The sequence below is a fragment of the Ochlerotatus camptorhynchus genome, unplaced genomic scaffold (assembly GCF_037179485.1).
Source record: "Ochlerotatus camptorhynchus isolate MF236.1 unplaced genomic scaffold, CSIRO-AGI_Acam_v1.1 ptg000062l, whole genome shotgun sequence".
Classification (NCBI taxonomy): Eukaryota; Metazoa; Arthropoda; class Insecta; order Diptera; family Culicidae; genus Ochlerotatus; species Ochlerotatus camptorhynchus.
The window spans coordinates 624,923-641,631 of NW_027040552.1; the positions used below are offsets into that span (position 1 = coordinate 624,923).

At 38.6% G+C, this 16,709-nt stretch overlaps 2 protein-coding genes across 3 annotated transcripts in view; both read right to left on the bottom strand.

Annotated features, from left to right (window-relative positions):
- Positions 1-926, bottom strand: part of LOC135717529 (bifunctional endo-1,4-beta-xylanase XylA-like) — a gene marked incomplete at its 3' end in the record, with an annotated part of 38,855 nt that extends 37,929 nt beyond the window's left edge. The window contains exon 1 of the mRNA XM_065239661.1: positions 693-926. Coding sequence (XP_065095733.1) covers positions 693-926 — 234 coding nt within the window. The remainder of the gene's footprint in view (positions 1-692) is intronic.
- LOC135696869 (T-box protein H15) overlaps positions 1-16,709 on the bottom strand; it is a 433,864-nt gene that overhangs the window by 256,302 nt on the left and 160,853 nt on the right. The window lies entirely within an intron of this gene.

The following is a 16,709-nucleotide window of genomic DNA, read 5'->3' on the forward strand; positions in this document are numbered from 1 at the left end:
TTCGAAAAACCAAAATATTCATAATCATCCAAAGAATTTAAAATAAATTGCTAATTCCGCTTCAAAAGCTGCGGCTCTGTTTATTTAAAAGATTACTTTTCATTTTCTACTATGGCTATTACATCCCTACTGAAATTATACGCCTGCCCTGAACATAGCGTTCTTTGAGCACTTCCACAGTTCTAGATACAGCTGAAATTAGGACGTAACAGCTTTTGTGAACAAAGACTTCTTTCGATGATTTCTAGAAATTCAAGACTCGCCAACGCAAATTAACATCACCATCGGGTAGAGGAAGACTTCCTCTACCCGACGTTATGTTGGTTTGCGTGGGTTTGCCTCGAGAGAAGTCATTGTTTACAAAAGCTGTTACGCCCTAATTCCAGCTCTATCTAGAGTTGTTAGTTAAGAGCTTTTTTTGCCTTTGCCTGTTCCATTTTTTCATAAACAATAATGCTCTAAGTCCGGGGAAGTCAATACTTTTAAACCAGGAAAAAAACCCATAGTTCGGAGCGGACATCGAACCCAGCTACCTCCAGCCTAACAAATTCATGTAATTGATTAAAGCTTGATTTATTTAAAATAGAAAAGCATCCAAGTTTCACTGGAGAGTTTGTTGTACAGGTATTTACTATATGGTTAATTCTTCACAGCTAATTCATTCAGGATCTTCTCATCTGATAGTACCTAACTGCTTCCTCGAGGTATTGTGAATTCTCCTCCTCCTCTTCCTCATCCTCCTCTTCCTCATCCTCCTCTTCTTCCTCCGCCTCTTCCGGAAGCATTGATGACGCCTCCGGTTCTGTAATCTCCTCTTCACCGTCGTCGCTGTCCAAACTGATGGTTTCTACAGGATCCCATAAATGATAGCAGCGTACGAAAATCACCGAATCACTATCCTGTACCTCGGACGATTCCGCATCCATGGAAATGTGGACCCGTTTGGGCACCGGCCCTATATGGTGGGATAGTTTTCTCTTTCCGTTTGATTCTCTACGATGGTCGGGAGGTTTTCAAGCAAATATTTGAAGAAGTCGACTACAAAGCCGTGGCATACTTGATCATTAAAAATTTCCGCAACATTTCTCGTTGGTTTGTCGATTTCTAAAGTTAATCTGTAGGTACCGTAATTAAGTCCATAATCCCGCAACTTAATCAATTATGCAAGTGCAATCGTGCAAGATCATCCAATCGATTTCCAGTGATCAATTCCAACCGCTATGCAACCGGTCACTTCGGGAGTAACTTCAATTATTCTAAATACAAGATTTGATTGCGATCTCCCCCGTGCGGAATGTCGGAGGTTCCACTTTGACGTAACAACTTCGTTCAAACGACGACGACGACAACAGTGACGCCCACCGGGTAATGGATGATAGGAATTGTACAATCAAGCCCTCCTCCAATCGCCGTTGAAGATCTTGTAAATCGTTATTAGATTCCTCGACGCCAGCCAGAGCCCAGTCAATCAACAGGTGTTTCGATTCCAATTAGTCACGGCTCCTTGCGAACGACTCTTAGAGGCGGCTCCGTTGGCTTATCTAGAACACTTATCTAGTTTACAGCTTGGACAAAATGCCTCCCCCCTCTGGGGGTCAGTTTACTGAATTACTGGCGGGAAAACCGTTCGACTTTCACTTTGCTTACACACAGTTGCTACCGAGGACTATTTTTTATAGTTGATTAGTCATGTTGAGAATATTACACCTGCCTACGGTTCCAGGCTGCGCGCGAGAAAGATGAAGTTAGGTAATCGAAGTGACGAAATGTCAACTCATCACGGTTAACAGCAAGTGACACAAGTCGTGTGGCGCTCTTATGATTGGCATATTTAATTGCTTCAATAATGGTTGTCAACGTCAAAGTGTCGTTCGATTGATTTGGAGTGGGATTTAAAAGCAGCAAATCTAGAGAATATTCACGTTAAGACCAATTTACTTCGACACCGGGACGTGTAGTACGATACTCTTCTTCAATAGTAAAGTATATGTGGATCCAATTAAATAGTCTCGTTCTATTCCAGTCAGATTTTACAACTTGAGGGGAAATTGGGCGAAATGGATCATTCATTGAGGTCGGTCCAGGATAAGACCATCACCATTCGATTCTCTAGACATGTTTACAATGTCATAATGCAAGAGAGTGTAGTATTAATGACGTCAATGGACATAATCGTCTGAGATATGATTTATGTCTAGATTTTTTTTAAAACTAGTTCGTTTATTTGGAAGGCTCAATCGCGTTAGCTTTACGGAGCCGATAGCATTGATCTTTGTTTGTAACAAAATTCACTTAATTCCATGTCTAGTAGGAGTTAGGCCGAATACTCACGGCCTACCCGAGGTTATAGAGGTACATTGTCGAAGGATAGGATCAGGGGAGGATCTTGGGGGTTAGGTTTCGTTGTCTCATCTGAGCGTTGTCGCCAGTATGAACGGTAGTGCGGTTCTAGTTTCGTCTGGAGTGCGACCGGCTAGGATCGGCTATTATGTCTAGCATAATCACTTAAAACTTAAAAACTCAAATCTCATGCGACAATTTTTTCGGCTATGATTTTTGCTTCACCGATGAGTTTTCTGGATCAAAAATTAATTGCTTTATATTTTGGCCTTATTCATTGTTATAACCGTGCATGAACAACGAACAAAACATGCATAAACATGCTAACAATTCTCGCGCAACACGAGAACAGGGCCTATCATTGTTGATCGATTCTCTTCATCGATTTTCTCTTTGGCGAATATTCCGACTGCAAATGAATTTCCCATTCAGTGTGTTGTTTCAGGCGCAAGCTAGCATCATTTTCTGTCGAACTGTGCTTCGAACTTAGAGAGTTTACCATGGTAAACCAAAGAGAAAGTCGATGAAGAGAATCGATCAACGAGGATAGGCCCTTTTCAAATGTTACGCGAGATTTAAGGTTTGAGTAGTGTTTATGAGTTTAAAAGCTGGAATTATTTTTTGGCGTTGTGAGTGTGCGTGCGTAAAAATGCATGAGAATCTCATGATTCGCACGCGAGTTTATTCTCTCAGGGATGCTCAATTAATGAGACTTGAGAATGATTTTCCGAATCCTGATGATCACACAGTATAATATCACAATATGATGTGGGTGCATTGTCAGTTTAATTTATCAATTATCTACTGTTTAAGAAGAAATTGAGCAAATCTTCTTCAAAATTTGGTTCGAACTATTCCTCAAGGAACTCAATTCAAGCTAAGCATTGCATTAGGTCCAAAGTAACATAGACCGATTCTCTTCGTCGACTTTCTCTTTGTATCTTCAAAGCCATGTAAAGACATTCCCAGGTATTTTCAGCACACAGATCTGTAAAAGAAGCTTTTATCGAGCATCTAATACGACAAACACAACAAGAAACGGTTATGTGCTCAAGTTACTAACGAAAGAGAAAGTCGACGAAAAGAATCGAGCGATATTACTTAGGACCTAATGCAATGTTCAGCTTGAATTACTTTAGATTTTTCCTCAGAATTTACTGAAAACTGTCCTCAGAATTTCTTTGGAATATACCTTCAGAATAACCTTTAAATACTCGTCCTTCCCTTAAAATTCTCTTCAAAACTTGTTTTGAATTGTAGCCAAGACTCTCTTGAAATTCTCCTCCGAATTCCTTTCAAGTACTCCAGGAATTTTCCCTCATTTAATTGTATTCTACATTGGTATACCGTAGGTATTCTATGAAAATTTTCATGAAATTAAACATTGGATTCGTTTCTATATACTTTAAAATTTATTGAAATTCTCCTCAGAGTTCCCTTTCCAAGTAGCACGTCAAATTTCTATTGTAAATTCATTCAGAATTCCTTAGAGATTGACTTTAGATATTCCTGTGAATTTTGTTTAAAATTCTGAATAAGATTTCCTTGGAATTCTACTCGGAACTACCTTGGAGTTCCTCAGAATTACCTTGAAAGCAATCCTCAGCTGTCACTTGAAGTTTTCCTAAAAATTCCAACTCTGGAACATCTCATCAAAGTTCAGGAGCCAGGAAATTTTAAAAGGTTTTTTTTCATATCTGGCATCTTGCAAAATGATAAATGAATACTTATCTTCCTTCCTCTTCCAAAATTTCAAGCCTCAGTATGGATAAAATGTATGTTTTTACTGAAGATCAATCCGCTCCGGAATTTTTGAGATCAATGAGTAATACAAAATTACGAGGAAGATAAACTTGATTGCATTGTACAATGTTTGAAATTTCTGAGAAATTTGTTTGACGTTTGAAGTATATTCTATGCTTCAAAATTAACTTCGTTAAAGAAGATGAAATATCCCTGAGTAACGATGCAATTCCACCACAGTTCGAAAAAGCAGTGTAAAATTCTGTTACTATGATGCACATGATGCGTGTAACCCAAGTGATATATTCTGGGTCAACACTCGATATTTTCTGCAAAACGTATTAGTTGACCATTATATAGCCACCCACGATTTGTACAATCGCATATGCTATGATGCACATGATGCGTGTAAATTTATGAGATTGATTGTATGTAACCGTCCATCTTTGTAAGCAACATTTCTTGCAAGTTACTAGTTTACATGAAAAGGAAATTTACATACATCAATGTTTGCATGCATGGATGTTAACATCACGTGTAGAACTAAGATTTTTTTTGCGTAAAGAGCAAATCGAAACATTGAACGTCGCGTGAAAGTAGAACTTAATGAAAGCCTCAGTACTCTTTTGTAGCTTTTAGTTTTAGGATTTGAAAGATCGTCGCTTGCAGTGGCTTGTTTACTGAGCAGAAAAACGCGGTCCCAGGTCCTTTCATATTAAAAAGGTATGATAAGATCGCTTGTTTATCGTGTATTTTGTAAAACTTTTCATCGGTAACAGGTTTGAATAGTTATAACAACTTGAATAACGGTATTATGTGATATGAGGGGCTCGGTGGCCTTAGAGCAATCATTTTTGCTTACTGAGCAGAACATCATGAGTCAAATCTCAAGCCCATCCACATTCAAGATTCGTCAATCGTTTTATTTGTTAACATGACTAGATGGTAATAACAGCAACTCGATGATTAAAAAGGAGCTCGTCTGCCTAGTGGCAAACATTTTTGCTTACTGAGCAGAAGACCGTGGGTTCAATCACAAGCTCCTTCGCGTTATATGATTGTTAGGACATCAATTCAGCTTATCGTTTACCAAAGCGAACCCTGTTGCAAACCTAACCCTATTACCCAATATCCCAGTGATTCCTCGTGGAAGTGCAGAGGTGTTCTCGGCTTCCATCAAAGCGAGTGTCACGTCAACACATTCCTACCCATTGCTTTCTTGACCTGCGTTCGGGCGCGGCCGGCGCAGGTATTGCCTAGTATTGCCAGTTTTTACACATTGAGGATGATTGCTAGTCCCAAGCATCGTCAATTGGTTCTCTGTGTAAGTACAGCTGATCTGACAATAACAGAGTAGCAACCGTGGGCGGTCAATCATGCTCATGCTTACAAGTAATAGAAAATTGTGAGGACGAAGAAGTTGATCGCATTGTACAATGTTTGAAATTTCTGAGAAATTTGTTTGACGTTTGAAGTATATTCTATGCTTAAAAAATTGCTTAGTTGAAGAAGATGAAAATTCCCTGGGTAACTATGCAATTCCACCACAGTTCGAAAAAGTAGTGTAAACTTCAGTAACTATGATGCACATAAATGGAGCGTCATATATCATACAAGTTCACATTATCGATCGTGTAGATTTATAGGACATGTTATGAAATATTCCATATAGGGGAAATGGATGTAATGTCGGCCTAAATTACCCTAATTTGGGCCCATACATAAATTCAGCAATCGACTAAATTTTCAATAGCGACCAAAAATATCCATTAGCATCGTCCCAATGACGCGTTTATCTAGATAAAATTGATAAATAGCAGATTTTTTAAGTTTAATTAAAAATAGGAGCTAAATTTTGAATCTCAATTTTGAAACTACTTTTTTCTAGCGTTCTGCAGAAATCCGTACCTTAGCCTCAGATAGCCTTGTCCGTTAAGGTACGGTTTCATCAAGGCGGAGGCGGCTAGTTCGATTCTCGGTCCGCTCTAGGATTTTTTCGGGTTGGAAAATTTATCGACTTCCCTGGGCATGGGCACAGACAGAGTATCATTGTACTTGCCACACGATATACAATTTCATGCGTTTGTAAATGCATCGAAAGCTCACAATGAATAACCATCATATTATATATAGACACATATATCGGAAAACAGTAGCCACGCAAACATGACTTGACTATCGCTTGTTTCGTTCGTCAAGTGCATCAGTTCATTTCATTTGAAGCAAATACTTGTTTCAATTGACGCAATGAATGACTCGAAAACTCATACGACTTGTCACGCGTCGCGTTGTCAGGAATCGATATATAGTATCCGGATAGTATCCCCACAATCCGATATTGATGACATCTGCATATGTAGTGAAAAATTGTTATTTTATATTAAACGAAAATTACATTAACAAGGCCATTCTGGAGGTCAAGATGGCGGCCATCGGGATAAGGAAAAGTCTCAACTACCCTACAATATGGGTATTTTCGGAACGGGAACGACGCGTGGATGCAGAAAATCGATATTCAACGCCATTTGTAGGGTATTTGACACTTCTCCTAAAATCGGAAGCCACCATCTTGAAATACAAGATGGCGTCGGACATTGATTTTCGGCCTCTAGATGTCACCCCCATTCCTAAAATACCCGCATTGATCGGTATTTGACAGTATTTCAAACTATTTCGGAACAAAAGCCGCCATCTTCGATTTTAAAATGGCGTCAAAGATCGGTTTCTAGCCTCTAGACGTTGGTGGGATTTTGAAAATACCCGCATTGATGGGTATTTGGCAGAATTTCCTACTTCTGCTGAAACCAGAAGTCGCCATCTTAATTTTTAAATATGGCGTAAGCCATCGATTTTCGGCATCTACGTTCTGAAAATTCCCATATTTTAGTTCTGAAAATTCCCATATTTTAGGGTAGGGGAAATGGATGTAATGTCGGCCTAAATGCCTCTAATTTGGGCCCATACATAAATGCAGCTATCGACTAAATTTTCAATAGCTGCCAAAAATATTCATATCGTCATCTAAATAAAAAAAAACAAAGACAAACCAGCGCAGGGATGAAAGTCTCCTTAATAAAAATATAAAAAAATCTAGATAAAATTATAAATAGATAAATAGCTGATTTTTAGCGATGGGCTCAATCTTAGATCCATAGGCCAACATTAGAGCCATTTCTCTAGACAATACCCTGATTCTATAAAAAAAACTGTATTTATGGATATTTGATAGAATTTTCCCCTTTTCCAGAATTTTCCCCTTTTCCAGAATTTCAAGAATTTAAGTTTGGCGTCGGACATCGATTTTTATTCTCTAAACGACATCCCGATTCCAAAACAACTCATATTGATGGATATTTGTTAGTATTTCCCACTTTTTCTAAAACAGGAAGCCACCATCTTGGATTTCAAAATGGCGTCGCATATCTATTTCCAATATCTAGTCACCCCGATTGAAAAAAATACTCATATTGATGGGTATTTGGTATTTCGAACTTTTTCTTAAATCGGAAGCCGCCATCATGGGTTTCAAAATAGCGTCGGACATCCATTTCCGGCCACGAGATGACATGCCAATTCCAAAAATACCAATATTCTTTGGTACAAGCAATGTAAATATTTACCTTATTTGACAAAACCCAGGTAATCATGACAGCAGTAGGTCTCTTTTCTTCATTCAAACTGTTTTCAATAATCAAACGTCGTTTGACGTTTTGTCAAATAAGGTAAATATTTACATTGCTTGTACCAAAGAATTGATGGCTATTTGACAGTATTTCCCCCCTTTTTTCTGACATCGGAAGCCGCCAATCATTGATTTTAAAATGGCGTCGGATATCGATGTTCAGCCTCTAAATTTCATCTCGATCCCAAAATACCATATTGATGGGTATTTGACAGTATTTCCCACATTTTCTTGAACCGGAAGCCACAATTTAGGATTTTAAAATGGCGTCGCTTATCTATTTCCAATCTCTAGACGTCACCCCGATTCCAAAAATACCCATTTTAACCAAAATCCAAAATCTTTGCGCCCAAACTAATCTTTGGGGCTACATTTTGTGAAGCCGACCACAAATCTAGGATAGGGCGTAGTTGATCATTCACAATCGGTGTCGGAATTATCAAGGTTTGGAAATTTTTACTTGAGTGACACTTGTATTTGATAAAAAAAACACGTCTACCTGAAATATTAACATTTGAAGACTGCATGTTTTTTGGATTAAAATTACCCATAACTCTTGAATGTTAATTTATAGACCCAAATGCTTTATTGAATAAAAATGTGCACAATAAAGTTCTGCCAAAGTTCAGGGAAGGGCTGCTGAAGTTGAGGGAAGTCCTTTCATTTCAATTCTTGGAAATCAGGGAAGTCCTGATGAAGTTCAGGGAACTCATGCCGAAGTGCAGGGAAGGCCTGCCGAACCTCAGGGAAGTCCTGCCGTAGTTCAGGGAAGGCCTGTCAAAGTTCAGAGAGCTCCTGCTGAAGTTCAAAGAAGTTCTGCCGAAGTTCAAGGAAAGTTCTGCCGAAGTTGAGGTAAGTTCTGCCAAAGTTCGTGGAATTATCTAATTATCTTTAAAAATACCAAGACATAACAGAATACCTTCATCAAATAGGCTGAAATTTTCGCAGAATATCCTCAAATACTTATGACACAACATATGAAAATTGAGGAACCTTTTGATTTGAAAAATATTTCATTTAGCAATGCAGGGCTGTTACAATATTTTCTTAATTTGATCTGCGAAATCCGCGATTTCTCAAAAGAAATCCGCAACTTCAAATACTAATCCGCGACAAAAAAAAATGTTTTCATTACCTAAAAATACCATTTGTATACTACTACATGGCATTTCAAGCTTATTGCATATAGCATATTAGATTTTACCTGCTCTGAACTTAGTATTCTTCGAAGTACCTTCACATTGATTTGAGAGCTTTCTTTGCCTGTACCATTCTATGCCCAAGGAAGTAGAGAAATTTGCCAACCCGAAAAATTAATAGACCGAACGGGAATCGAACTCCGTCGCCTCTAGCATGGCCTCGCTTTGTAGCTGCGCCTTTACCGACTGAGCTAAAGGAGTATCGTTTGTATCCTTTGAAAAAAAATTCAGTTGTTTATGAATGTTTTTTTTTTTTTAAATTATTATGGTCACTTTAACACTCTTGAGTCATTCGTGACTTGTCCGGGGTGAGATTTGAACTCGTGACTTTGGCGTGAGAGGTATGGATGTTTTAATGTTTTTACATTCACTGCGGCTTTCGGATGAAGAACGCGTGTACCTCGTTAGGTGTCAAAAATACAATTGATTTATTTTAAGTCATAATTCCTGCTCGAAGATACTTGGACATATTTTAAGTATATAAAGAACGCCAATCAGCGTGCAGTGATGAATGAGAAAATAGAGAGAGAGAGAGTGTATGGAGAAGGCATATTGAGCATATCGTTAGCACCCGTATTTAAAGGTTGACTGGGTCGCATCGGATATTGCCCTTTTCGCTGTGTAAGCAATTTGGGTGTGGGAATTTATATTTTCCCAGGTGATTGAAAATGCACTCGCAGTGAATGTGCAGTAACTTAATATTTTCTGATAAATTGAAAGTAGCTGATAGGTATAATTTGGCATGCTACAATGTTAACCAATACGCCGGGGTCGCCCCCTAGTTTATGAATGTTTTTTTTTTTTTTTATTATAGTCACTTTAACATTCTTGGGTCATTCGTGACTTGTCCGGGGGTGAGATTTGAACTCGTGACTTTGGCGTGAGAGGTATGGATGTTAACCACTACGCCGGGGTCGCCCCCAGTTTATGAATGTTTCTATTAAATAATACATTTGAAATGCAAATTTTCTTGAAAGTTAAACTTTGCGTCTCTGACGTATTTTGCTGTCCTAAATGTTGTAGTTAATTTGGCGCTAGTTTTCTCAATTTTTGACCGATTCAAACCAAACACCCTGCACATAATCGAGAAACTACCAGAGTTTCATAAGTCACACTTGTTGGTCACGTCGCGGTTCTGTATTTACACAGATATTCCTTGGGGTCTGTCCAATGGTGAGACATTATATTTTCGTTGGCAAATCATAACCGAATCATATATATGTGACTTTGTGGATCATGCACGACTTATTACTATGTGTACTGGAAATTATAGGTTTTACAAATTTGATTTTTTCTACTAGATCAACCAAAACTGCAATAATGTCTGTAGTATCGAAAAATGTCCAATCAGTTTCAAAATGTCTATGTGGATCATGTAGGATCTATTTCCGAGTAATCCACTTGTAAATTCTTCAAATCGTCCTGGAGTTCAGATAATTTGATCTACTAGATCAACCGAGATTGGGACAATGTCTTTAATATCGAAATATTTCCAGACAGATGCACAGTGCCTATGTGAATCATGCATAAAATATTGCCATGTATACCAGATGTTTTAAGTTCTCCAAATCGTTCTGGAGTTCAGATGGTTTATTCTACTAGATCAACCATGACTGGGATACAGTCTGTAGTATCGAATTATGTCCAAACAGATTCGTAGTGGCTATATGGATAATGTTTAATTATTTCCACGTATACCAAGAACTCGCATTTCCTCTAGAGCGTCTTTTCAACATGTCTCTGAAAAATGGAAAATTCTCTGAAATTTGGCAATCATCTTATTTTGTACCTATTTTCAAATCATGTGCAAAATCAGACATTCGAAATTATCGTGGAATTGCTATTATTTCTTGCATTCCAAAACTTTTTGAATCAATCGTAAACGGCAATATTTTTCAGTAGGTGAAAAATCTAATTACAAGTAAACAGCACGACTTTTTTAAAGGTCGCTCAACTACCTCTAATCTTCTAGAATATGTATCTTTCATTATTAAAGCGTTGGACAGTGGCAAGCACGTTGAAGCGCTATACACCGACTTCAGTAAAGCATTTGACCGCATCGACATACCATTATTAATCCTCAAATTGCAGAAAATAGGAATGGAGCCTGGACTTTTGAATTGGCTTCAATCATATCTAACACATCGTAAACAAATAGTTCGCATTCAAAATAAACTTTCAGAACCAATTTCAGTCACCTCTGGGGTACCCCAGGGTTCTCATTTAGGCCCACTTCTTTTTATTTTGTACATAAACGACATTTCCTACATACATAAAAAAATAAAATTGCTCGTATTTGCAGACGACATGAAGCTCTTTATGGAAATAAGTAATTCTAGCGATGCAGAAGAATTCCAGAATGAAATCAATATATTCCACACCTGGTGTAGTAAAAGTCTACTTCAACTGAACGTAAAAATATGTACTGCAATAGCATTTAGCAGAAAAATTGAAACACCGCATATTGAAATATCATTAGGCAACCAAATAGTAGAAAAAAGCAAAATTGTAAGAGATCTAGGTGTAATCCTAGACTCCAAACTAAGTTTTATAGAACATTATAATACTATCATTAGTAAAGCAAACAGAATGCTAGGCTTCATCAAAAGGTTCAGTCATAATTTCGAAGACCCATACACTATTAAGCTATTATATACCACATATGTAAGGCCAATTCTGGAATACTGCCACCTAGTATGGAATCCATACATATCCATACACGAAGAACGCATAGAATCTGTCCAAAAACAATTCCTTTTATATGCTTTACGTAAATTGAATTTGACTGCATTTCCATTACCATCTTATGAATCGCGCTGCATGCTCATAAATATACAAACACTTAAGGAGCGCCGCCAATTTGCAATGCTTTTCTTCATCAACGACATTATTCCAATGCGCATAGATTCGGCAGAAATTCTCGCACAATTAAACGTTTACACACCTTGTCGATATCTTAGAACACGGAATTTATTATCAGAAAAATCGTACAGAACAAACTATGCAAAAAAATAGCCCAATCAATCGAATGATGCGCCTATATAATTTGCATTGCGGAACTATTGACATCACTATGTCCAAGCAGCAAATAAAAACTAAGCTAAAACAGAATATAATTAATGCATAGTATGTAAGTAAACATTGTAATAATCATTGTATGTAGTCTACACTGGCTTGACGAAATGGAAATAAATACATATTGGTAAAAAAAAGATGATCTATGATCTGTAGTATCGGAATATCGATATGGAAATCCTTAGGAAATATTTGGCATACACGAATATAGGTTGGCATGATCCACATAGACACTGCAAATTTATTTGGACATATTTCGATACTACAGATATTGAATTAGGCTTGGGTGATTTAGTAGAAACATAATCTGATCTCCAGAATGATTTCAGAACCTGTAACATCTTGTATACGTAGCAATAGGTCGGGCACAATCCACATAGACACTTTGAATCTGTTTGGACATGTTTCGATACTACAGACATTATTGCAGTCTTGGTTGATATAGTTGGACAAATCAACTGAACTCCAGGATGATTTGGAGAACCTATAATATCCGGTATACATGGTAATTACCCGCATATATACGATTCGTTTACGATTTGACATCGAAATATGCTATGTTCATATTGGAAATAAATAAAAACATGAAAATGTATCTCATTGGACAGACCTCACGGAATTTCCGTGTAAATCCGGTGTGACTTATGGAATTGAGATCATTTTTCGATTATTTGCAGGGTGTTTGGTTTGAACCGGTAAAAAATTGAGAGCCAAATGATCAACAAAATTGATGACAGCAAAAGAATCCGGGACGGAAAGGTTACAATGAATTCCACAATTCTTGTGACAGCACATCAATCCCTTCGCGATTTTCGCGACATCATTTAATGTTTCCGCGATTTTCGCGACTGAAAGTTCAAATCCGCGACAAATCCGCGAAAATCGGAAATCTGCGTCTGTTGTAACAGCCCTGGCAATGGCAAAGGTGGATGATTTCTAAAATAGTTCCATTTATCTTTAAAAATATCCGGATATACCAGAAAACCTCCATCAAATAGGATAAAACATTCACAGAGTATCCTTCAATTAGCTTACACATATACACACTTGAATTGTTTTTAATATTTCACAAATACACGCGTTTCCAAACACGACTTAGAAATACTCTCAATTTAGAAATATTTTTACTATTTATTTTCAAGCACTTTCATAATGGAGTTCTTTCGATAACGCATAGATGACCTTGCCGAATAGCATCCGTTTTCAATTATCGATAATTTTCGCAAAATATTTCGAATTAAAATACCAAAAGATATCTTACAACATGCATCAATTATTGCGAATGAAAAACGTCACGCGCGAGCTTGATCCTGCTGACGGGCTGATGGTTTTTCTTGTTAATTCATTCATGGATCGCCCCGCCATGTGGCTTTTTTTTCGCTTCTCTGTTTTGTGCGAGGGTTCCAAATCACATTGTTCTTCAACCTGGAGCATGCTTACGCACAGATCCATGCATTTTCGTAGGAAATGTTCCTATCAATATTTTGAAACGATCTACGGGAGTCAAATATGACCTTTCATACGAAATACTTGTGTAATTGATGAGCAAAGCTGGCGACCACTATGATTGTGGTCCTAAAATTGAACTTAGAAAATGGTTTACAGAAAACTTAAACAATAAATCAATCTTGTAAAAATTGCTAGAGATAACAATTTTAGTTCTTTAATTTTGCACGGAAGAGTTTTTTCGATTGAGCGCTGCGTTATTTTGTAAAAAATCGATGAAGTGAGTCATTCTAAACCGATCGACTTTCATCTTAAGAGCTAGGGAAATGATGTCGTCAGCAAAGTTGCTCGAAATACTTGTTTCTATAACTATTCCACATAATGTAACCAACTTTAACTTAAAAAAAAAGATTTCTGATTTAAGTTTAATGAGGACCACCCTAATGATCAGTTTTATTAACAGAATACCCATTGAATTATAAACAACTTCTACGAAAACACTAACCCCCTAAAATGAATAGAAATGGAGTAAACTATGTATTCCCGCTAAATTGCCAAAAGGAACACATTAGTCGATACCCGGAAAACTTCGCTAAATTTACATCCAACTATAACGGCAACGAGCAAAAATAGATGCTTCAAACGCAAGCTCAGTGCACGCTCGTGTGTCCGTTTACTGTGGAACACAAAGAGGGGTGAAAGGATTTTGCGGTTTTGCTGATATTATTTCTCACTCTTGGGCGACGAAATAAGCCCAAGGTAACGCATATTACACACACACACACACATTTGGAGTGGTTTGCAAACAGACAGCGACGGCGAAGCACCGGCGACAATGGACATCTGCTGGTGGTTCCATTTTCACACGTTCAACAGTGCAACTCATGCACTGAAAGGTGATGTCATAGAAAGCTCCCTCCTCCGGGCCAAAGGCAGAGAGGATAATTAGCATGGGGGTAAATTTGACGACAATCGGAAATGATTCAGCAAAGCTCTAGGAAGTGTCGATTGAATGCGATTATATAAGCGCAGCTGTTGGCCAATCGGCAGAACGAAGCATGTGTGTGAACAATTTGGAAGCAACCTTGAAGATCGCGTGACGATCGGTTTCAACTGAAGAATCAGTCGATCAAACGCAGTCTCAATTCCAGTGCTTGTTAGTTTTCAATAATAGTCGCATTAGCGACGTTGGAGGATCTTGACACACGATCAAGGATTTCTGAGCTGCTCGATGAAGTTGTTGCAGCCTCACCCACCGTATCGAGAAAACTGGTCCAGGGAGACGACGACGACAGTGTGTCTGAACGAGTCTTGGTCGTTACGCTCACGCACTTCCGCTCCCGTCTCCGAACCCGTTCCTGAAAACTTTAATCACCTGTGTTTCGATCGAGTATTTTCCAGAACCATCAACGTTTCAGCCCTCCTCTTTGCTTAATAAAGTCGACTTTCTGCTTCCAATTAGGAATGCATTCAGTCACGACTCTCGACACACACTGTGGAGGATACTCAGCTTTAAAGATCTTGGCGTGCATATAGGTCGTGCCCTCTGCGTGCGTTTAACCAAGCTGTTTGATGACTATTTATCTTGTCGGGGCCAGTTGAAGCCTAGTAGGTACGCTAACCGCGCTCTGTTGGTAGACACGATCGAACTAGACAGGGTGCGGCTAGAATGAATGAACGAACGACCGAACGGACGCATGCGATGATCGACACTTACCAGTAGCACGCGGAATGTCCTTCGGTTCAAGTTGCCGTGCTCAGGTCATGTCACACAGCATCTAGAATATTCCACACCGCTGGCTGTCAGGGTTGCAGCTCACGCATCCCAAACATGTGGGTTAAAGTGATAAATTTCATCCATGACCTTCCTCAACGCTGCAGACGTTGCTGGTGTGGACTGCAAATCTCCAAACCAGGCAGAAGATGTATGCCAATGATGTATGCCACACTTATGTAGCATTGAAGGCTTGACCCGATCAATGACATTGCGTGACACCCACATCCGGAGAAGCAGGATTTTAAAATTCCATTTTTCGGGGTTTCCGCATATGTTAATAGCGTAGGAATTGGTCGTAAAACAGTGGAGTTGATGGGACTTCATTCGATAATGGAATAATATTCATAATACAACGTGTCGCGTGCGAATAAGATAAAGTGGTCAACCCTGATCTTGATCTTTCGATCGCGGTCATCAGTATCGCCGAGATCCGTATGATCAAGGTTTTCAGCGTGTTATGGTTATGGTGCTCGATTTGGTTTGCTCTGACACTATATACTAAAGAAATTGTACCGCCTAGGTTGCACTCTGCGCTGGGGAGAGGTCACCCGTGGCTTCATATTTGTTTGTTTTGTTTCAAGTTATGGAGTGAAGAGTGGACGGGGATATTGCGGCTAAAAGTGATCTTTGGGCGGAAATTGTGGTTTAACAGCAGATTATGTTTATGGCAGCTTGAATTATGGTTTCAGAAGAAGGATAATTGTGTCGTTATTTCTGCGCTTTATTGAGATTGAACTGAATCTCAGAGAACGCGCGATTGCTTCATTTCCGGTTTGATGTGGAAAAATATTCTCCAATTAAATTGCAATTTAGACGGAAAATTGTTTGACAAGAAAACTCCTTCTACTGGTATGCCAAAATTTCCTGAAGCACCATTAAGGCTCTCCGAAGTCCTCCGGAATTTATTGAACCCCTCAAAAGTCACGCAAGCCAGCTCTAAATAACCTCTCTTAAGTTTGCAGAACTCTCAAATGTTTCTAACTGAAGAGCATCCAGGCCAAACAGAAAAATATTTCAGACCGACCTTTTTTGTATTTGCATGAAGCTGCGTATAACTGTTTGTTATGAGCAGTGTTGGAAAAATATCAAATACCAAATCTCACCAAAGCCCAAGATCACACTTGATTTTCGTAGAAAAAAATCAACAAGCACACAACTGTGGTTGATATTGCAAGCTATGATTTCGCAGCTCGGAATATCAAGCTAACAAAACTAGGGATGGGCAATCCACTCCGGAGCTGTTCTTTAAAGGGAGCTGAAGACCTGCGGTTCTATTTAAAAGAACCGCAGCTCAAGTTTAAATAACCTGCTCTCTCCTCTGTCATAAACACATACACAACTGTAAATGGGATTCGAAACTACTTTTCTCACTACAGTTGTATTGCAGCGCTGTACGATAGTGGTGGTTTGACAACAAGCGGGTGAAAAAGACCCGATGTGAGCGATG